Genomic DNA, 20,472 nt, shown 5'->3' with positions numbered 1-20,472 from the left:
TTTGTGGCATATTTGTTAAGCTATTGGATGTGCCTTCAGTATATCTTGTGTCTGTAGCAAACAGAAGTCTCAAATAGAAGGTTTGTGTCAGACCAATGGTGGATAAATGACAAAAATGTATTAGCCATCATTATTTCGTAATGACCAAGAAACTGTATTTTGCATTATTTGTGATCCTTGGACAATGAATTATTCAGCAGTTTTTTAATGCCTATTTGAAACAAACGGTAGGTCATTGTGTAACTCGCAGCATCATATAAAAGATGAGCCAGAGTCCTTCTTGGTAAAAATGCACAAAAATATGAAGACCTATGATGACTGTGTGTGTATTTTTCCTTTTTGGCTCAGGTGGTAGAGCGGGTTGTCCACTAATCACAGGGTTGGCGGTTCGATTCCCAGCCCACATGACTCCACACTGAACCCCAAGTTGCTCCCAATTGCAGGCTAGTGCCTTGCATGGCAGCTCTGCCATCATTGGTGTGTGAATGTATGGTGAATGAGACGCAGTGTAAAGCGCTTAGGTAACCGCTAAGGTAAAATAAAGGTGCTAATAAAGGAACAACACACATTTTAATTGCTCTTCATTTTTTTTTCCAGTTTCATTTGAATTTCAAAGTTTGAAATCAACATGTCCTGCTTTATTGTCCTGCTTAACACAAAATACATCACATTATGTAAGGCTAAAATGGTTGCGAATGCGGTTTCATGTTAACTTTCAGGTGGTAGCTAGTTTCTCGCTGAAACCAATCTGGTTTAAGACAATGACCAGCTTCACTACCAGTAGATGGAAACCTGGCTGAACTATTTTGATAAAGTTTTTTGTTTAATATGAAGGTCTGTTTCTTAAGTGGAAAGGTGAATGCATGTACATGCACATGGGCATACCTGTGTCTGGAGCCCCAGGTGGCACAACCCTCATCGCTGTCACTGGAAGAGTCTTTGGACTGCTTCACACACAGAGCTGAGCCACTGTTTAGAGACATGATGCCCACATCAGATTGAATCCTTCCAGATAGAGACACCGGACCCGGCTCTTCAGACATGCCCTCTGATGCTGCATAGCCCTGGTCTGCAAAACTCTCATTGCTGGCCAAAGACACTGTCTCAACCTCCTGCTCTGCTTTCTTCTCCAAGACAGTCTTGTGACCTGAATGCAGCCAAGCTGAGAGAGGAGATAAAACGCCATTGTCATTGATGCCATGATGGTATTTTAGATTGGGAAAATTATGTTACATGCTTCATTAAGTCACCAGGACCACAGAGGGGTCTAAAATGTTCCTGTACACATAATCTATGAAAGCATGCACAATGCAAAAGAGGGGATGAGGGAAAAAGATGACATATCTAACAAAGACAGGCGTGAGATTGCAGGCAGTCAATAATTAATTCCTCTCAAAATTATTTTAAAGGTATAGTTCACCCAAAAATGAATTAACCATTTACTCACCTTCCAAATGTTATTCCAAACATATATGAGTGTCAGTCACGATACACTTCCATTGTTTGGAAAAAAGATGGAATAAAAGTGAATGGTGTCTAAGGCTGTCAGACGCCTTATATTTTGCCTTTTATGGTTCACATAAGAATGTAATTCAAATGAGTTTGAAACAATGCAAGGGTGAGTAAATTAATAAAAAATTTTGGGTGAACTAATCTGTGTGACGTCACATGGAGTACTGAATCTTCAAAACAAGAGATCAATCTACAATGTTTGAAGTTTCTTTATATTGCAAATATTATGCTGAGGCAAGCATCACTTTTAATATACTCAAGGTCCTGAACAAAACCCTTTCCTGAAGTATTAAACTTCAGGGCGTAACTTAACTTTAAACAGATTTTTATGATTTTAAAATCAATAAGCCTGTATGTTCTTATTGTGAACCTATAAGCCTATAAATTAAATTAAACATTCAATTATTGTTTTTCTTTCACGGCAGCAGCATTGTTTCTTCGTGCTGTGTAAATGTTAAAATAGAGAATAAAATAGTGACATCTTCCTCAGATTCCAAGTTTATTATTTACTAAAGCGTCAAGGGGAAATTACATTGTTGTGGAAAAAGTTGCTTACTGACTGAGCCACATATATAAAGAGTAAAGAGAATGCCACTAATACAGTGCAAGTAACAGCTTTCTAGCAATAAGCTGATTTGTGATGTCCACGTAAACGTAGTCATTGTAGGTGAACAAGAAAGATTAGTTCACTTTAAGGATTAGTTTAAAAACACTGAGAAAAAAAACATAAAAACATTCTCTTTCTCACCAAAGGAATGATAGGGTGAATAAAATCAGGTGAAATGCGGGTCATGGATTCAAGCCAAACATAATAAACCAAACAGAATTCAGTTTGTTCTCAAGAAATTGCTTCCCAACACCCTCATATTCTTCAAACTGAAGTACAGCATGCTTTTTCCTTCTCTCATTCTGCTGTTTCATCATGATTTTAGCTACTCTGACTCAATGATTTTTCTCTTATTCTCTAAACCAGTGGTTCTCAATTGGTGAACTGCAACCAACAAATGGGTTGCAACAGAAAAAATAAAATTAAAATACATTGCTAAATGCAAATACAATGCAACAAACCACATAACTGGACAATGTTAGGATCACAAAATGAATAGGCTATTTAACTTTTCAAAAGGAAGGAAAAAATTATACATTTTGGTGTTTTATTTTTTGTTTTGTTTTTGGTACTATGTAGGGTTGCAGCTTGATGTCCAATGTAAAATCTAGTTCCTGGTGCAATGCCAGTTGAGAACCACTGATCTAAACCCTAAAACCACTCACATAATCATCTGCTATTACAATAAATGCATCCAACTTTTCAGAATATTCAAAACAAACAGGAGAGATAAAAAAAGAAGTTTTTAACTGGAGGAACCTCTGGGTGAACTCAGTGAGTGAATATGTGTGTGTTAAGATTTGTATTTAATAGTTAGGCTGAGAAGAGGCTTGTTCCTGGATTCATTGTGACTCACAACCCTTTCCCAGCAGAGCTCATATATACGGCCAGCTGCAACCACAGAAAAATCAATGTAGAAACGCGCGCACATGCACACACGCACACACACACACTTTTGTTTCACTATATTAGCGAGGACGTCTCATAGACTTCCACTGATTTCATAGCAGTCTAATGATATTTTCTATCCCCTAACCCTAACCCTTGCAGAAACCTGTGCATATATGTAGATAAAGTAGATAGTATAGCTAAACATGATTTGGCTGATTTATGAGCCTTTTTACTAGTGAGGACCACCTAAAATATCCTCACTAGTGGGCTACCAGTTTCACTATATTAGTGAGGACATTTTCAAAAAGGTTGGCACTCACAAATATAGTGAAACCTGTACACACACACACACTATTGATTAGTGGCACATGGCATCTCGTGTCACGAGTTAACAATTTATTTTTATTTTTATTGTTTTATTAAATAAGTGCCGTAACCCACACTGCTAGGTCAGAAATGAAAGTTACAAACACAGTGCCTTCCAGAGTCACTAACCTTTACAACCACACCAAACGTGACAACGTGCTTGCATAGGTCCTTGTTTAGTAAAAGTATACACACTTATTCATGCAAATACACTGCAATACAGTAAATGTACTTTTTTTTTTTATATATATATATATAATTACATACACATTAATTTTGCAATGAATATAAAATAGTAGCATTGTCTTGATAATACAAACACCCATTCAAAGATCTCACCTTCATGCCAGCATGCTAATGAAACAAACCATCTTATGGGTAAACCACATCTTTCCTGGGGAAAAAAATCATTGCACAGTAGTGGTGTTCCATTTTACTGAATCCTTGGTTTATTTCCAGAGTGATATGGCATTAAATGCATATTAACTAACAGAAGCAATAAGTAGCATTTAATAAAAAATTCCTTAGAAATTAATAGCACCTTGTGGCACTTAATATAGATTGTAATTATGCAATGTCCTGCAGTGATAGTTTAATAAAAGCTTTTTTAAATGAGCATTTACTTAACATAACGTTTAGCAATCACTTAGCAGATTGATCATAGTAAACTGGCAAGCTAAACAGAAAAAAAAACTACCTATTGCCACTTAAATGTTGAATAGGGAGACAGGTATTCTAAACTTGATGCATAATAATTACTAATAGACCAATACATCAGTTAGACAATTAGCCAATACCTGTGCCAAATAACTTTGACCAATTTGCAGATTAGGTGGTCATTATGCCTAATGTCAGTTCAAACATCAAATGACAGTCAATAATGCTTGTATTTTTTTATTATTTAAATTTTAGGGGGGGGGTGTTTTAATATTAAAGTAATATTCTGGGTACAAATTTTGCTAAATCAACAGAATTTCAATCATCATGCGACTAAATATTATATATAACATATTATAGATTGGCCTCATTTACTTCCATTTTTAGTGACTCACTGTGACCCTGAATTTTGCTTTTTCTTTTTAAGAAAAGAAGGGACAAATAAAAATGTATTTATTGGTAATCAACATGCCACAAATGCTGTCTATTGAGCATAACTTGAATTGAAGCAGGAATATTCCTTTAAATTTGTCAAATAATGTTCATTATAATTAACCAATTTTATGAACATTCAATTCGGTATTATAAAATGTATAGCGGCATTATATCCGTTATTGTTCTCCCAACTCTCCAGATAGGCTTAGGTTCATCCAAAATGAAAATTCTCTCATCACCCTCATTCCATCCCATATGTGAATGACTTTCTTCTGCAGAACAGAAAACAAAAATTTTTCAAAGAATATCTCAGCTCTGCGGGTCCATTCTATGCAAGTGGATTGTGACCAAAACAAGGGCTGGGCATTGATATAGAATTCCCGATTCAATTCAATTCTGATTCACAAGCTCTCGATTAGATTCCAATTCGATATCGATTCATGTGGGTTTATTTCAGTTATAATGTCCCTTTTGCTAATGCTGTTAATTATACAGGGGACCTTTTAACTATAGGTACATTACGAAAATATTCATTTTACTGATTAGATTTGATTACTTTTTCATAATTGGTCACATTTTGGCTTTTTAAAAATGAACCAATAAATGTATTCAACCAATAAATAAGATATTATATTTCATATATTATTTTCCGTTACATATTTATTGTTAAATTGCATATTTTGTACTATTTGCAAGTAACCACATTGATTTGTTGAACATGTGCTAAAACCGTTACTGTCTTTTTAACAAAAAACTGCATTTCTGTAAACAGCACCTTTAAATGAATGCAGGTTAACTAGGGATGACTCGAATAGCTTTACCTCATCTGTGCAGTGCATTATTAGAATTTAATATTTTTGGTTGTTTTTTTGTAGTTGTTTACTGACTGTAAAGAACAGAAAGGGTATTAAAAGAGACTGTATTCAATGATATATGTGTTGCGTGGATCTCTTCTTGGTCACACATTACATTGAACAATTTTCCCTCTCAACACGCTGTGAAAGGATCTCGCTGCTAAACACTTCACGACTAAACTACACAAATACTGGTGAGTGAAATGTAAACATTTCCAGCATAAACATAATCCATCAAACTCCAGTGGTTTAATCCATGTCTTCTGAAGCGATCCAGTTTTTGGTGAGAACAGATGAAAATGTAATTCCTTTTTCACTATACATCATGTCATCATCAGTCTCCTTGGTGATCACGATTTTAAGCTCGATTACACTTCCTACAGCTACATTTAGCGCTCTGCGCATGCATTAAGCATTAAGTGTAATCAAGCTTGAAATCATGATGCCGCCTAGACACTGCAATAGCAAGATGTATAGTGAAAAAGGAGTTACATTTTGGTCTGTTCTCACCCAAAACCAGAGTTTGATGAATTGTTTATGCTGACTTCACAAAGTTCTGGCCACCATTCACTTCTAAACATTTTCATTTGTGCTTTCATATTGTTTTCTGCAGAAGAAAAAAGTCATACACATCAGGGATGGCATGAGGGTGAGGAAATTTTGGGGTGAACTATCCCTTTAACAAAGCATTTGTCAAAAAGTGCCCAAAATCTGTTTCAAAGTTTTTCAAAAGGTTATCAACTGCCAGTTGAACGTCAGGGTTAAACCATAAATCAAAACAGATTTTCCCATTTTTGTAAACATACAGTTTTATTATCAATATTTTTTTGTCACATCCTGTAAATCTGTGCTTTACCTACCCACAGATACATTGATCACCAGTGTGGTACAAAGGAACAGTTAACAGATTTTAAACAAAAGAGAACACTTTTTTTTCCCTTTTCCCCCAGAATGCAACAGCGTGAAGTGAAACCCGTTTCTGTTGTATGACCTGACCCGTGTACATGAGATTTGAAAACTGTGATTGACCTGTGAACATTACATTACTTGCTGTAACTTCCCTCAAACCATTTCAATTTGAGCTTCTTAAATAAAGTTTAATTAAGAGCAGCCCTCCAGACCTGATGCCAAACTCTGACCATGCTGTAAGGTTCGATTCCATCACCAGATTATTCAAGCTTATCATTTGTGATACAAAAAAGCTTTTATTTACAGACAAATAAAAATTGCTTGAGTCTCACATGTTGGCTTGCTTTAGACTTTAGAGAACTAAGCATAAGCCCTTTTCAGACTCATTTTCCTGAGGAGGTTAGGAAGATTTGTGTTTCACAGACGTACTTTGTGATTTTAATCCCGTCCAATCTGACAAGTCTGTGTTTTTCTCTCACAAAATCGGTCAAATTTACAGAGCAAAGTACCTCCTGTTTTTTGGCTAACTCAAAGATCTTCTGAGAAATCTAATCCCATCTGAATGTTTGTGACTGCTGATATTGAATTATCACAACATTTCTCCTCATGTATTTTGTCCTGCATGAACTAGCGTTAAGATCGCACTTATGCGTGGCAATCTTCTGCCTGCTGCACGCCTTTAAATATTGATATAGATTTTTTTGCCATCCGACAAAAAAAAGAAAGAAAATAAAATCAACAAAGAGAGTCAAATCGCAAAAATTGCTCACACTGGCCACTGTAAAAGCAGCGTCAGGCAATATACTCATCTTAATTCTTCCTATCAATTACATAATGTTATAATTATATAATTCACTGATTAGTCTTGTTTATTTTATTGAGTTTATTATAAGCAGCCACTTCTATAAACTCATGTGAAGTTTATTTTTAATAGGATTTTTTAAATATGTAATTTATAATGCATAATTAATACATTCAAATTAAATCAATTAAATAATTATTTATTTGATATTTTTTATGTAATGAGAAGTAATTTTAAATTTAAACAGATAACATTTAAAAGATGTGTTAACACCTAAATTGACGTGTTCAACCTTATGTAAAGCCCACATCTAGAAAAAAGACATTCGCACCTCCGTAATAAACATGGAGATCTTAGTCCTGTCCGAATCAGTACATGAAATCACAGACATCGGATGATAATAACTGTAACTTAAATGTCATTTAGAAAATGAGTCCCGTCCAAATAGGGCTATAGAGGGGGAGCAGCAGAAACAGAAAACAGAGACAGATGAGTAGAAACCCAACAGGCAGAGGAAGGTGAAGCAGAGGAAAGGGTGAAGCAGACAGAGATGTCATTTCACCGGCGTCCAGAGCGCAGAGAGACAGGTGCACAGCAGTAGACTGCAGAGGAAAAAGAGACAGATGAAAAAGCAAATATTGCCTGATTATATAATACAGTATATATACATGCGTACATTACTAATTTTGGTTAAACAATAAGCCATTCGAGGCCCTCACAACACCCCTTAACTGTGGCAAACTAATTTTAATGCACAACCTTGAGTGGCTTATTAATGTAAAATGACAGATACAATGAAATGATAAAAGACTTTTCAAAAAACACAATAAACTATTAATCCAGCAAGTAATATAATTTATATGGCATTAGCGGTTTACAGTTGCCATTAATATAGAATTAAAAAATGTACAGTCAAAATATATTGACTATTTTACAATGACCAAGAATGTGGCACATCCTAAATTTAAAGTCAGCCAACTATCTGTTATACAAATGTTTTTTTTTTTAATTATTATTATTTAGACAACAAAATAAAACCCATATGGTCCCTAGTTTGCTCTTTGTGGATTACTAGCACACATAAAATAGACCTTAATTAATCATTGCTTCTTTCATGTTCCAGTGTGCTTTTCTTCTTATAGTACCTAGTTCACAGCTATCAGACAACCTTCTGAGTTGACAGGTATGTTTTACGGTTTTGCTCTTCGTTTGACAGAATGCAGGTTTGAACATAACACGTTCTTGGCTACACTGAGACGATCTTCTGCCAGATTGTCAGTAGATGTCAAAGACAGAAGAGCATGCCAAATAATTCTGCTATGCCAAATCTAAACGTGTTTGTGAAATCATATCAGACAAGTCCAGAGATCTGCTCTTCCAACACAATGACTAATTTTCTCCAAATGGAAGTCCAACTTTGTTCATCTGACTTCTTATAACACAAGTTGGATAACACTGTTTACACCAACCTCTCATCAAAAAAAGGCAGAGCAAACAGTAAATTATACATGCTGAAATTAATCTGTAACAGTGCGGAAAGTCGGAACCATGGACGTATGGGTAATGAGTCACAGCTCTCACACGCAAAGTGGAAAATTAATGTCACATGATAAACACCATTTACAGGGGCACATCTGGGGGCACAAAATGGCACTTTTGGTTTTTGGCCGAAAGAGAAAAAAGGCTGAAAATATGAGCCGAAAATACCTCCTCGCCCCACCCCTCAGTGCTCAGATTTCACTCTGGATCGATCTAGCCCTTATCACAGCACTACCAAACAAAGGCCGATCATGTCAGCGGTGTGAAAATTCTTCAAAGTTTCTGATAAGGACATCAAATTTGCGATCTGCAGTGTTTATTCAGCAGAAATGTCAAGATATATATATATATACAGAGTACAGCAAGAGATTCTACAGGAAAGTGTCACAACTAGCGCAGCTACACCACAACTTTAGACGTATCTAGCGGAACTACGCCAGATACGACAATCCCTTGACTACGGTCGTATAAACAAAGACCGCTTTCCTTTGCTTGCGCGGATTGCGCACAGGTATTTATCTGCCCAAGCACCAGCACAAAGAGTGAGAAACTGTTCAGTGCAGCATCTCATGTTCTTGATGAGCTTTCTGACAGGAGAGACTGTCAGAAAGTTTAGCAACTTTTGTTCTTGAAGAGAAACCTGTCGCTTGTACTTAAATAGAAAGTGGTCCAATTTGATGTGTATAGCAATTACATTACACTTGTTCTTCACTTAAGGATATATCTGTCGTTTACAGTTGAGGTTGAGTTCAATTACTGTTGTTTTGCACAATAATTTTCACTTAAAGTGTACATACGTTTACATAAACAGAATAGAGCACTGATCTATATATATAATTATATAATATAGTTATATACACTCACCTAAAGGATTATTAGGAACACCTGTTCAATTTCTCATTAATGCAATTATCTAATCAACCAATCACATGGCAGATGCTTCAATGCATTTAGGGGTGTGGTCCTGGTCAAGACAATCTCCTGAACTCCAAACTGAATGTCAGAATGGGAAAGAAAGGTGATTTAAGCAATTTTGAGCGTGGCATGGTTGTTGGTGCCAGGCGGGCGGTCTGAGTATTTCACAATCTGCTCAGTTACTGGGATTTTCACGCACAACCATTTCTAGGGTTTACAAAGAATGGTGTGAAAAGGAAAAACATCCAGTATCGCGGCAGTCCTGTGGGCTGAAAATGCCTTGTTGATGCTAGAGGTCAGAGGAGAATGGGCCGACTGATTCAAGTTGATAGAAGAGCAACTTTGCCTGAAATAACCACTCGTTACAACCGAGGTATGCAGCAAAGCATTTGTGAAGCCACAACACGCACAACCTTGAGGCGGATGGGCTACAACAGCAGAAGACCCCACCGGGTACCACTCATCTCCACTACAAATAGGAAAAAGAGGCTACAATTTGCAAGAGCTCACCAAAATTGGACAGTTGAAGACTGGAAAAATGTTGCCTGGTCTGATGAGTCTCGATTTCTGTTGAGACATTCAGATGGTGGAGTCAGAATTTGGCGTAAACAGAATGAGAACATGGATCCATCATGCCTTGTTACCACTGTGCAGGCTGCTGGTGGTGGTGTAATGGTGTGGGGGATGTTTTCTTGGCACACTTTAGGCCCCTTAGTGCCAATTGGGCATCATTTAAATAACACGGCCTACCTGAGCATTTTTTCTGACCATGTCCATCCCTTTATGGCCACCATGTACCCATCCTCTGATGGCTACTTCCAGCAGGATAATGCACCATGTCACAAAGCTCGAATCATTTCAAATTGGTTTCTTGAACATGACAATGAGTTCACTGTACTAAAATGGCCCCCACAGTCCCCAGATCTCAACCCAATAGAGCATCTTTGGGATGTGGTGGAACGGGAGCTTCGTGCCCTGGATGTGCATTCCACAAATCTCCATCAACTGCAAGATGCTATCCTATCAATATGGGCCAACATTTCTAAAGAATGCTTTCAGCACCTTGTTGAATCAATGACACGTAGAATTAAGGCAGTTCTGAAGGCGAAAGGGGGTCAAACACAGTATTAGTATGGTGTTCCTAATAATCCTTTAGGTGAGTGTATATAGATTAGTGGAATAGAGGCCCTCTGCCATTTTGTGTTCTGCCTTTTAATTGAAAGATACTAGCTAAGTTCATTACTTGACTGTTGTTTTTCATATAATAGTTTTCTAAAACTTTACATTATTTGGATAATTGTTAATAAAATCTGTTAAATTAGATTTTTACAGAACTGAAAGAAGAAGAATATTTAATATAGTTTTAATATATTTTTTGTCCAATTTTGGTGTTACTTTCAATAAAAGTGTGATTTATTTTATTGGTTTGTAGTTTTTCTATTCAGATTCATTAAATTCATGAAATTAATGAAAATGTATAAAATGTATACAATTATACACAATTTTTTTTTATTTTTTAAATAGGTAAAATTTCGATTTCGGTTTTCGGCCAAGTGCATCCTGGATTTTCGGTTTCGGCCCAGAATTTTCATTTCGGTGCATCCCTAAAAAATATGGTTACATATTGCAGGTTTGTTTCTTGAATACATCAGTATTATGCAGTCCAAGAACGTTCAGCTCTAGTCAAGAAAATAACTTTTGTTTCCTTTGTGCACCCTCTTGAGTAACCCACCAAATTAGATGATTGGGCTAATTACCACTCCAATAAACAAAATATAAACACTCCAATATATAAATAAAGTATAAAATGTTTACTTTTTTAGTTGAAAACAAATACATTGAACCAGGCACTGTTTCCAGTATTGGTTTAAGTATATTCAAATGGCATGCACAGTGTTTCATAAAAGTATAAGATTAAAGATGCCTCTCTTAATTTGTCACTAAATATTCCTAAAAAAAAAAATACAACTGAAATATGCTGTTTGCTTATGCAGTCAGCTTCTGTGTACCTGTGTCCAAGTTTATAAAGTGACCCTCAAAACACTCTTCGCAAATAGGAATGAGACATACAATATGAAAAGAATCCAAAAAGAGGACAAAGATCACTTTGAAGAAGTCACAATGTTTCGTAACTGAGAAAACAGTCAACTATATTAGGGGCATAACACTGGCCTGTATAGGAGTGTCACAAAATAAATAATTACTTAGAATGTACCATATGACTACAAAGAGCACAAAATGTTTATTTTTTTGCAAAGTAAAGATTTTGTGGTCAGATGAGACTAACTAGGTTTTAAGGAAATTTCCAACACAGCCCACACCCTTTAAATAGTGAAATACAGTGCATCCGGAAAGTATTCACAACGCTTCACTTTTTCCACGTTTTGTTATGTTACAGCCTTATTCCAAAATTGATGAAATACATTACTTTCCTCAAACTTCTATAAACAATACCCCATAATGACAACGTGAAAGAGGTTTGTTTGAATGTACATGAAAATCACATGTACATAAGTATTCACAGCCTTTTCCATGACACTCAAAATTGAGCTCAGGTGCATCCTGTTTCCACTGACCATCCTTGAGATGTTTCTACAACTTGATTGGGAGTCCATCTGTGGTAATTTCAGTTGATTGGACATGATTTGTAAAGGCACACATCGGTCTATACAAGGTCCCACAGTTAACAGTGCATGTCAGAACATAAACCAAGCCATGAAGTCCAAAGAATTGTCTTTAGACCTCCAAGACAGGATTGTATTGAGGCACAGATCTGGGGAAGGGTACAGAAAAATTTCTGCAGCATTGAAGGTCCCAATGAGCAGAGTGGCCTCCATCATCCGTAAATGGAAGTTTGGAACCACCAGGACTCTTACTAGAGCAGCAAAACTGAGCGATCGGGGGAGAAGGGCCTTAGTCAGGGAGGTGACCAAGAACACAATGGTCACTCTGACAAAGCTCCAGCATTTCTCTGTGGAGAGAGGAAAACCTTCCAGAAGAGCAACCATCTCTGCAGCACTCCACCAATCAGGCTTGTATGGTAGAGTGGCCAGAAGGAAGCCACTCCTCAGTAAAAGGCACAAGACAGCCCGCCTGGAGTTTGCCAAAAGGCACCAAAAGAACTATCAGACCATGAGAAACAAAATTCTCTGGTCTGATGAAACAAAGATGGAACACTTTGGCCTGAATGGCAAGCGTCATGTCTGGAGGAAACCAGGCACCGCTCATCACCTGGCCAATATCATCCCTACAGTGAAGCATGGTGGTGACAGCATCATGTTGTGGGGGTGTTTTTCAGGGGCAGGAACTGGTAGACTAGTCAGGATCGAGGGAAAGATGAATGCAGCAATGTACAGAGACATCCTTGATGAAAACCTGCTCCAGAGCGCTCTGGACCTCAGACTGGGGCGAAGGTTCATCTTTCAAAAGGACAATGACCCTAAGCACACAGCCAAGATAAAAAAGGAGTAGCTATGGGATAACTCTGTGAATGTCCTTGAGTGGCCCAGCTAGAACCCAGACTTGAACCTGACTGAACATCTCTGGAGAGATCTGAAAATGGCTGTGCACCGATGCTCCCCATCCAACCTGATGGAGCTTGAGAGGTCCTGCAAAGAAGAATGGGAGAAACTGCCCAAAAATAGGTGTGCCAAACTTGTAGCATCATACACAAAAATACTTGAGGCTGTAACTGGTGCCAAAGGTGCTTCAACAAAGTATTGAGCAAAGGCTGTGAATACTTATGTACATGTTTTTTATTTTTTATAAATTTGCAAAGATTCCAAAAAAACTTCTTTCAAGTTGTCATTTTGAGGTATTGTTTGTAGAATGTTGAGGAAAATAATGAATTTAATCCATTTTGCAATAAGGCTGTATCATAACAAAATGTGGAAAAAGTGAAGCGATGTGAATACATTCCAGATGCACTGTATGATGTTGGTGGCATCATGTCATAGGTCTGCTTTCATACACAGTGACTGGATTACAAAATGAATGAAGTGGAGTGACTCAAGAACATAAAGGTGAATGCCCTGAAATGGCCCAGTGATTGCGATCTAATTGAGAATCTGTAGCATCTGAGTAACCTGAACAACCAGCAAGAATACATAGAAAATAATGGGCTAAGAACAGTCTAAAAACCTGGTTCAACCCTACCAAGAGACTTTGAAAGCTTTCATTACTGCCAAAGGTGGCTTTACAAGATTATACAGCTGCTATTGCAAACAGCATATTTCAATGTTCTATTTTTTGTTTCCGTCCTAAAACAATGTAAAATTAAAATAATCTCTAAGATTTTAATGCTGGTGAAGCTAAACTTAATTGTTTTGAAAATCAAATTCTGTTTAAGGGTCTAAACACTTTTACAAGGCACTGCATACATTAAGAGCGGTATACACAAAGTACAATCTTATCCATCAATTGCTTTAAGAGTTCAGAGCAGTTCTCTACATTTATGCACATTTATATTAGGTACGATTGTAGGTAGTCAGCTAATGTGATTCTGAATGTACTTGTACTCAGAGTAAATTAGAAGGAGAAAGAACATGTGTAAAGGAACACTGGTCCCGGTATGGTGTCTAAATGTTTACTCATCATCTCCTGTGGAGGATATCTTGAAGTTAGCAGGAGATTAAAGAAAAAATAACTCTTGTGGGGTGTTTGGAGAGCATGTAGAACAACATTTAGCTTAGTGAGTGATATGGAAATATCGGTAGTGCTAGCTCAGCAGCAAATTGGGAAAAGCTTGATTCAATTACTGCAGGACACGTGTCCATCCACACTGCCATGATGGATATATAACACATAATATTAATAGGCCAGTAAGTTTAATGTGTTACTTTAGTACAATAAATTATAAAAAATATATATATACAATTAAAAATATGTGATTAAACAAAATCTGATTTAAAAAATATATTACATTACATAATTAAAAATAAATGTTCATACCATCTGAGCTACTCAAGCTTAAAGTACCACATTTACAGCATGCTTAGTGAGTTACACAGTAGGTAAACAGCCAAATCACTCTTGGGTCAAAGGATGCATATTCTATATTGTGTGTATTGTTTACTGTACATTGTATAGAATTATTGTGCTGTGTAAGTATGTGTACATTTGATATGTAAATTGTTTTGTGTAAGTATGTTGTTTATTGTAATTGGTATATGTCTCGTCACTGTCATGACTGCTATGTTGCTCGGAACTGCACACACGAATTTCACCAACTGTTGCACTTGTGTACATGGTAGTGTGACAATAAAGTGATTTGATTTGATGCTTGCATTTAAATTTTATAAAGAAAATATTTGCAATTACTTTAATAAGCATATCATGTAATTAATTTAATTGTTTTAATTAATGGACAGTCCTAAACTAATTAATTTCTCTGCTGTCAGTAAATGGCAGCTAAGGACCTAAATAACTAAATTCATAAGAGAAAAGTGCTCACTTTCATTGCTTAAAATATTTATGGAGGTTTCTATTATTTCGATGACCAAGGATGAGCTCATTAGACATTATGATCAATGAGCACAGTGATAAAGCAATGCTGATACCAAGGCCAAAATAGAGAGAATTTGTAGATTATGGGAGCATTTCTTTACTGTAAATCCATACAGATTGTGATCTATGTGCATGAAAGATTAAAGAAGAGTAAATCTTTAGTTTATTACACCCTTACTTTAAGCCCAATGAGGGGCCTGGCTGTTTTGTAAATGAAACCAAATAACGCTTTTTAACAATAAAAATAAAAACAAAACCCTTGTCATGAGCAGCCAAAGTGCAGGTGACAGGACATGGACATGAATTACAATCTACTCTGTGAAATCGTTTTTAAATGTGCTGACTTATTAATTTTGTTAATATTTTAAACAATGTTATTAAATTTAATTATGATACACTCTCAGAAAAAAAGGTATCATTAAATGAAAAAGGGCAGTGACTGGGTTTTTTTTGTTTTGGGTCTGTAAGTATACCCTAAGGACCTATTGTGAACCTTTTAAAGATATCTTTAACTAAAACCAATAGTTTTATATTTTTTTTATAATATTTTGTTTGATTGCATCAATAGCAGCGTTGCAAGCTCCGACCCTATGCTGCAGTCCAGAAGTTTTTTTTTATATATATATAATTCTTATGTTTTTTGTCTTGGATGTTGTCTGCCTTATTGCCTACAATAGACAAACACTTTGGACATTGGTTCTGCAATAGCACACCGAAAACCAGACTTTAAATACTTCAATGCCGACCCGCTATTTACAGACACGACAGTGGAGTCCTTTGTCTGGGCAGCCCGGCAGTGGAAACGTAGCCGGAAAAGGGGCAGGGGCGCCGGCGTTCTCGTCAGACTGAGTGCACAGGTCTCGTTCCAATGAGAGAACAGGGACTGCTGCATTATCTGCCTTACAGAAACTTGGATGTCTGCAGAGATTCCAGACTCAGCCATCGAACCGTGGGGTTCTCAGTACACTTCAAGTCTTTCTGCTCTCCTGATATTGAATTTCTCATGCTTCTGTGTTGATCATTCTGGCATCCGAGGGAATTCACAGCGGTCATTATCACAGCTGTGTACATCCTACCACAAGCCGACACAGACCAGGCACTCAAGGAAATGTATGGGAGTATAAGCAAGCAGGAAACCGCACACCCTGAGGCCATGTTCATTGTGTCCGGGGACTTTAACAAAGCCAACTTCCAGTCAATAGCACTGAAATACTACCAACGCATCAGTTTCAACACACAAGGGAACTGGGTTTTGGACCATTGCTACTCTCCCTTCCGGAATGGCTACAAATCCCTCTCCTGCCCACTATTTGGCAAATCGGACCACTCTTCCGTTCTGCTTGTGGCCGCTTACAGGCTGAAACTAACTTACACAGGAAGCAACCGCCCTCAGAATGATCCAGTGCTGGTCAGATCAATCAGATTCTATGTTACAAGACTGTTTTAATCACGCGGACTGGGAGATGTTCCAGTCCGCCTCTGATGACGACATGGACGACTATGCTGATACTGTAACGTCGTTCATCAGGAAGTACATAGCTGACGTAGTGCCGACCAAAAGAATACGGATCTACCCTAACCAGAAACCATGGATTAATAGCGATGTTCGTGTGGCACTTAACACGCAAACCTCCGCTTTTAAGTCTGGGAATGCGGAGGAGCATAAACAAGCCCTCCACAAAACTATCAGAGCAGCCAAACGCCAGTACAGGGAGAAAGATTGAAGGACAGTTCAACACCAACGACTCTAGAAGCATGTGGCAGGGAATTATCATAATCACAGACTTCAAAGGGAGAAAAAACTCTCCCAGAGGAGCTAAAACATTTTTATGCCCGTTTCGAGGAAAATAACACCGCCCTTGTGGAGAGAGCTCTCACGGCCGAAGCTACAGAGGTTAGTTCACTCTCAGTCTCTGTAGCAGATGTAACCCGATCAGACGGCATTCCATGCCACGTCATTAGAGCATGCATGAATCAAATTGCTGGTGTTTTTATGGACATTTTCAACCTTTCCCTCTCCTTGTCTGTAGTCCCCATATGCTTTAAAACATCCACCATGGTGCCTGTACCAAAGCAATACAAAATGCTTTGAGAGACTAATCAGAGATTACATCTGCTCTGTGCTGCCTGCCTCACTGCAGTTTGCATACCACAACATCCGCTCCACTGATGATGCCATTGCACTTACACTTCACACTGCTGGAAAAAAGGAACACATATGTGAGAATGCTGTCTGTAGACTACAGCTCAGCATTCAACACCATAGTGCCCTCCAAGCTTGATGAGAAACTCTGGGCTTGAATAGCTCGCTGTGCAGCTGGATCCTTGACTTCCTATCAAGCAGATGTCTGGTGGTTAGAATGGGCAGCAACATCTCTTCATCGCTGACCCTCAAAACTAGAGCCCCACAGGGCTGTGTTCACAGCCCACTCCTGTATTCCCTTTACACACATGACTGTGTGGCAACACATAGGTCCAATGCCATCATTAAGATTGCTGATGATATGACGGTGGTAGGTCTGCTCACTGAAAATTATGAAACAGCCTACAGAGAGGAGGTGCACACTCTGACACACTGGTGTCAGGAGCACAAAATCTCCCTTAACGTCAGTAAGACCAAAGAGCTTGTGGCAGACTTCAGGAGAAAAGACAAGAGAACACAGCCCCATCACCATCAATTGAGCACGGGTGGAGAGAGCCAGCAGCTTCAAGTTCCTCAGTGTCCTCATTAGCCCTGCAAAGGGTGTTGCGAACTACCAGACACATCATCAGAGATGAGATTCCCTCCCTCCAGGACATCTATACCAGGCGGTGTGTGTAAAAAGCTCGAAGGATCAGAGACTCCAGCCACCCGAGCCATGGGCTGCTCTCATGGCTACCATCAGGCAGGTGGTATCGCAGCATCAGTAAACTTTGTTATGTGTAAATCAGATGTTTATTGTAACTGTCATACTGCTATGTTGCTTGGAACATACCCAAGACTTTCACCCACTGTTGCACTTGTATATATGGTTGAGTGACAATAAAGGGATGTGATTTGATTCATGGAATCGTAGTATATTTTATAATAAAAGACGTTAAGTACAGTTTTGTAACTTTGTCTGTTCAAACTGATCTCACCTTGGACACGGAAACAGTCTGTTGACTTTTCTTTAGCTGAAAGCGGTCTGTGCTTACCGAAATGCAAAACACTGCCCCTTTGGCCAAAGCTGTACGTGTTGGGCATATGGGCACGAGCTCCATTAACTGAGTTAAAATGTCCACGGAGGGGCGCCAAAACTAACTGCTAGCTGTTTTGAACTGTAAAATGATGCTTCATCATCACACTTGTAGTAAAAACATTACGTCAGGGAACCAAATGAATGAATAGAATACAACAGGAGTATTGTTTTACTCAAATACAAAAAGCTGCTCATTTGTGCACAGCATAGAGTTCATACAGATTTTATCAACAGATGTGGCTTACTTGTCATGTTTTTCTCATGAAACATAAAGAGAATATGATTATTTTTTTACATAGGATAACTAAAAGCAAATTGTTACGTTTAAAAAAACAACGTGATATGATGTGTAGATTCTAAGGTACTGTAATCTTCATTGAGAGTGTTTGACATCTGAACCAATAAATGGACGCCGGGCAGCTGCTCTCGGGTCCTAGTACCTGCTGGATCCAACCGCCAGCAGTGCAACTTATGTGAATTTTCTCTATCAACAATGCGATTTTGACCCGGTGCAACAAACGGGTGCAACTTTATTTCTGGAAAATACAGCAAATAAATAAATAAACAAATAAGAAAAAAAAAAAAGGATTTGCTGTGCCGTTACAAGAATTAATTTGCAAGTACAAACCTACAAATTGGAAAAGACACAAATTTGTTGATTTTTCATTATTCAATTAACGCTCCTGACATCTGTGACCTCATACAGCGTACCTATGTTACATGCGTTTTTTCGCATAGCCGAAACATTACGAGTTCACGCTACTAAGACAGACAGAAAACATGGACAAGTTCTTGAAAAGAAATCTATCGACGATGGTTATGTGAGATAGTGGTGTGCCATGGGATTTTTTAATCGTAAAAAGTGAGCCGTAGCAGAAAAGAAATTGGGAAACACTCACCTAAACCAGAGTTAATCTGCCAAAAATGCATCCAAAAGAAAACACACAGCAGTATGTAAATTCTGCAATGCAATGCTTACTGAGATGGCTCGGACCATGTCAAACTTTTATTGGCACTGCTAGTAAAGCTAACTGCTAACATTAGCAATCTACCTCTTGCTGCATTATGACACTTTTCCACTGCACGTTACGGTTCAACTCGCCTCAACTCTACTTGCTTTACTTTTTTGAGCTTGCATTTCCATTGCAGTTTAATGCCACCTCAACGTGGGTGGGATTATAGGCTGATCATCATAGTTGCACCGCCTCTACTGCCATGACATCATCTTAAACACGACACAAAACAATGACCAAACCACTAGCTGTTAGCTACTAGCTCATTGTGCTGCATAAAGCAGTTGTTGCATGGTGATTTTACACAAGTGTAACAGTTAAATTGGCCTGGTTGTTTTAGAAGCAATCTTCCAGTAGCTGGTTAACTAAAAGTGAAGCTTTCAAGCAGAGTAAAGAGTTAACATAACAAAACATACCATCCTCCATCGTGGATCAACGGGGCACTCTCACTCCCATTGCTCGCCGGTTTAGATAGCGTCCATTTGGTCGAACCACTTCCACTTTTCCTTGATGGTTCTGTAGTCACTTTTAAGTTTAACTTTTCCCTATACTGTTGGTTGGTCCATCGGTTGCCGTGTGCAGCCAAAAGCTGATACACTTCCTGAGAGACTTTATTGTTTCACTCATCGCTAACGAGTGGACCGTCTGCACCTTGTTTATTGACCACGGCGTGGTTTTGCACACAGCCATTTCTTTTTTCACAATTCAGAAGTCACGTAAACAAATGATACAGTTATCACTGTTGCTAACTTTAAAACTGATTGATGTCGCGTGTCGGAAATCCAGTGACTCTGATAGTGACGATCCTCTCTGACCAATCAGTGATCTGCAGCATTTTGACATCACATTTAGTATCGGTTCGGCTCGGTTGGAACCTCGACCGATGTGGTACTAAAAAAAGGATCAGGTACCAGGTACTATCCACAGTGGAAAACCCCCAAAAATCGAGAAGAGTCAAGTTGAGTCGAGTTGTACAGTGCAGTGGAAAAGCCCCATTACATTCAACTCAGAAAGTTGGATTTTCCAACTTCCTACTGGGAAAAGTGCAATGGAACAGCACTTGATGTTGTAATTACAACTTGAAAAGTTGTGCGGAAATTTTAAACTCGATTTCCCCGAGATGCACGTTGGCACCCAGGAAGATGTACAAATTAAGTGCTAAACATTCACTTTTATTAAACAATATCAACAAATTTGTCAAAGTTCCTACATTACATGATATTAAAACTTGTTTAACAAAGGTTAG

General features: G+C 38.0%; 1 protein-coding gene across 5 annotated transcripts in view; it reads right to left on the bottom strand.

The window, feature by feature from the left end:
- Nucleotides 1-20,472, bottom strand: part of LOC127657611 (protein cordon-bleu-like) — a 152,514-nt gene that overhangs the window by 11,650 nt on the left and 120,392 nt on the right. For all 5 annotated transcript variants that reach the window (XM_052146479.1, XM_052146480.1, XM_052146481.1 and 2 more), the window contains one exon: nucleotides 886-1,162. In XM_052146479.1, coding sequence (XP_052002439.1) covers nucleotides 886-1,162 — 277 coding nt within the window. The remainder of the gene's footprint in view (nucleotides 1-885; nucleotides 1,163-20,472) is intronic.

The sequence above is a fragment of the Xyrauchen texanus genome, chromosome 17 (assembly GCF_025860055.1).
Source record: "Xyrauchen texanus isolate HMW12.3.18 chromosome 17, RBS_HiC_50CHRs, whole genome shotgun sequence".
In the NCBI taxonomy this organism is placed as follows: domain Eukaryota; kingdom Metazoa; phylum Chordata; class Actinopteri; order Cypriniformes; family Catostomidae; genus Xyrauchen; species Xyrauchen texanus.
The sequence above is the reverse complement of the archived record's forward strand: the minus strand, read 5'-3'. Positions and strand labels throughout refer to the sequence as shown.